This window comes from Octodon degus, unplaced genomic scaffold, assembly GCF_000260255.1.
Source record: "Octodon degus isolate 3935 unplaced genomic scaffold, OctDeg1.0 scaffold00208, whole genome shotgun sequence".
Lineage (NCBI taxonomy): Eukaryota > Metazoa > Chordata > Mammalia > Rodentia > Octodontidae > Octodon > Octodon degus.
Genome location: NW_004524784.1, coordinates 3,766,382 through 3,768,294, shown reverse-complemented (window position 1 = coordinate 3,768,294; position 1,913 = coordinate 3,766,382). Strand labels below are relative to the sequence as shown.

Genomic DNA, 1,913 nt, shown 5'->3' with positions numbered 1-1,913 from the left:
TTGAATTTTTAATTTTTCTGTAAAATACATAATTTAAATGAACATATATGTTTATCTTTCCTTCAGATACCAGATTTGATGTAAATGTAACATAAATGCATTGATAGTAGACCCTAGATGAAACTGGCTTCTTTATATGAATGTAAATCTGCATGAGAACTTAACTGAACCCAAACCTGTGTCATGCCTGTATTTAATACCCAATTAAATACTGAAAATAAAAATTATTTTAGAGAACTTTGAAAAAAATGAGTCAAAGTCTAAGAAATCTTCATAGAACCATCCTCACTTTCATTTGCAGAACCTCAGAACTTTCTGTTGACATGTACAAAGAAAGCAGAACAGACAAAGTATTTGTGACAGCAACATCCCGTGCATGTTTGGAAGTGTGTCACCCAGTCTGTCCTAAGGCCCAAGCAGCAGCAGCCTTACTATGATCCTCTGGTTCTTCTGACAGGCAGACTGACAGCTGGGGTACACCCTGCAGTGGTGATCAAAAGAGCAAGTGTTATAAATCTAGAGCAGGATTAAAGAGTCTTCTGTGTCTCTTAAACATTAGAAGAAATCATTTTGGCCTTGATCCTTTTTTTCCTAAATGGTTCAATAAATGAGCACATCACAGAGGCTGTCATTTCTTAAGTCAATAAAATGCCTAGAACTAAATTACCTTAATTATCTGTAACAACCTGACTGAACTAAAGAATCTCTACTAGCTTTTACTCCCCGGATAGAGGGACATTTAACCAAATGACAGATGACATAGACTAGGCAAAACCATATTCCATTGTAACAAACTAAAACTGTTTCATTTTTCTTTGTTTCAAAAGTTAAGTTAGAGTCTTTAAAGGGATTACCTTTCATAAAGTATAATAAACCCGAGAACAAAACAACTAATATAGCTTCAAAATCAAACAATCCTAAGTACATTTTTGATGAAATATATTTACTAATATTACTGAAATAGTATGTAAGTTTCCATTAATTTTGTTTGAACGTTAAGTGATAATTTTAATTTTAATATGATCAAATGTCAAAGTAGAAATGCTTAATAATATGTGCATTTTACATCTTAGGCTTCAATTTTATCTACACAATAATAACCAATTACAAAAGGGCCATAAATACATCCCAGTTTATATACCCAAGGACAAATCAATAACCCAAATCAAATTCTAATTCCAGATTCTGTACAGTCATAATTTTCTAACTAATTTGAGACTGTAGTAATTACCTCAAACCTTGCAATACAAAAGCCAGTATCACATGGTCATGCTACCATAGCAAAGGCCAAAATCATGTGCTTTTCACCTATATCTTTTAATTTGGTATTGTAATAAATATCCTGTTATGATTTTTTCATGACTCCTTTCCTACAAATAAAAGGTATATCTGCCATACAAAAGGTTATACCTGTCTTCTGAATGAGGTAAACTTCCTAGAAAGTTCATACTTCTAGAATACTGAAGAAGCAGTAAGTAAAGCTAGATGGCCCCTCCACCCTGACCCCCAAGTTTTCCCATCCCGGTTTCAGTTTGTTACAATTAGCAAATGAGATAAGCAACATGTATGTGCTTCAAAAATTATTGTGTCATTTAAATGTAAGGCATTATTATTATTAGTCCCAGTGGTGCTACATAGCAGAAGGAGAGAATGTTGCCTATCCTACTGTGTGGTTTGCCTCACACCACCGCTGCCACTTTGATCTCCAATTAACTGAAAAACAAACCAGGTGGGGGAGGACAGCAGCAACCCTAGACCAAAGGAGAGGAGAGCTCCCTGGTTAGTGTGAGGAGGACATGTGGGAAGGACAACTGCTTCTCCTCTCATCATTTTTCCTATGTAAATTTTTCCTTTCTGACTCTGTACAAAAAAAAAAAAAAAAAAAAAAAATAGGATCAAAAACCACAGTAACA

At 34.3% G+C, this 1,913-nt stretch overlaps 1 protein-coding gene across 1 annotated transcript in view; it reads right to left on the bottom strand.

Moving 5' to 3' along the window:
- The window catches only part of Spag6 (sperm associated antigen 6), a 75,050-nt gene that overhangs the window by 13,315 nt on the left and 59,822 nt on the right, over window positions 1-1,913 (bottom strand). Inside the window, 1 exon segment of the mRNA XM_012517728.1 lies at window positions 289-481. Coding sequence (XP_012373182.1) covers window positions 289-481 — 193 coding nt within the window.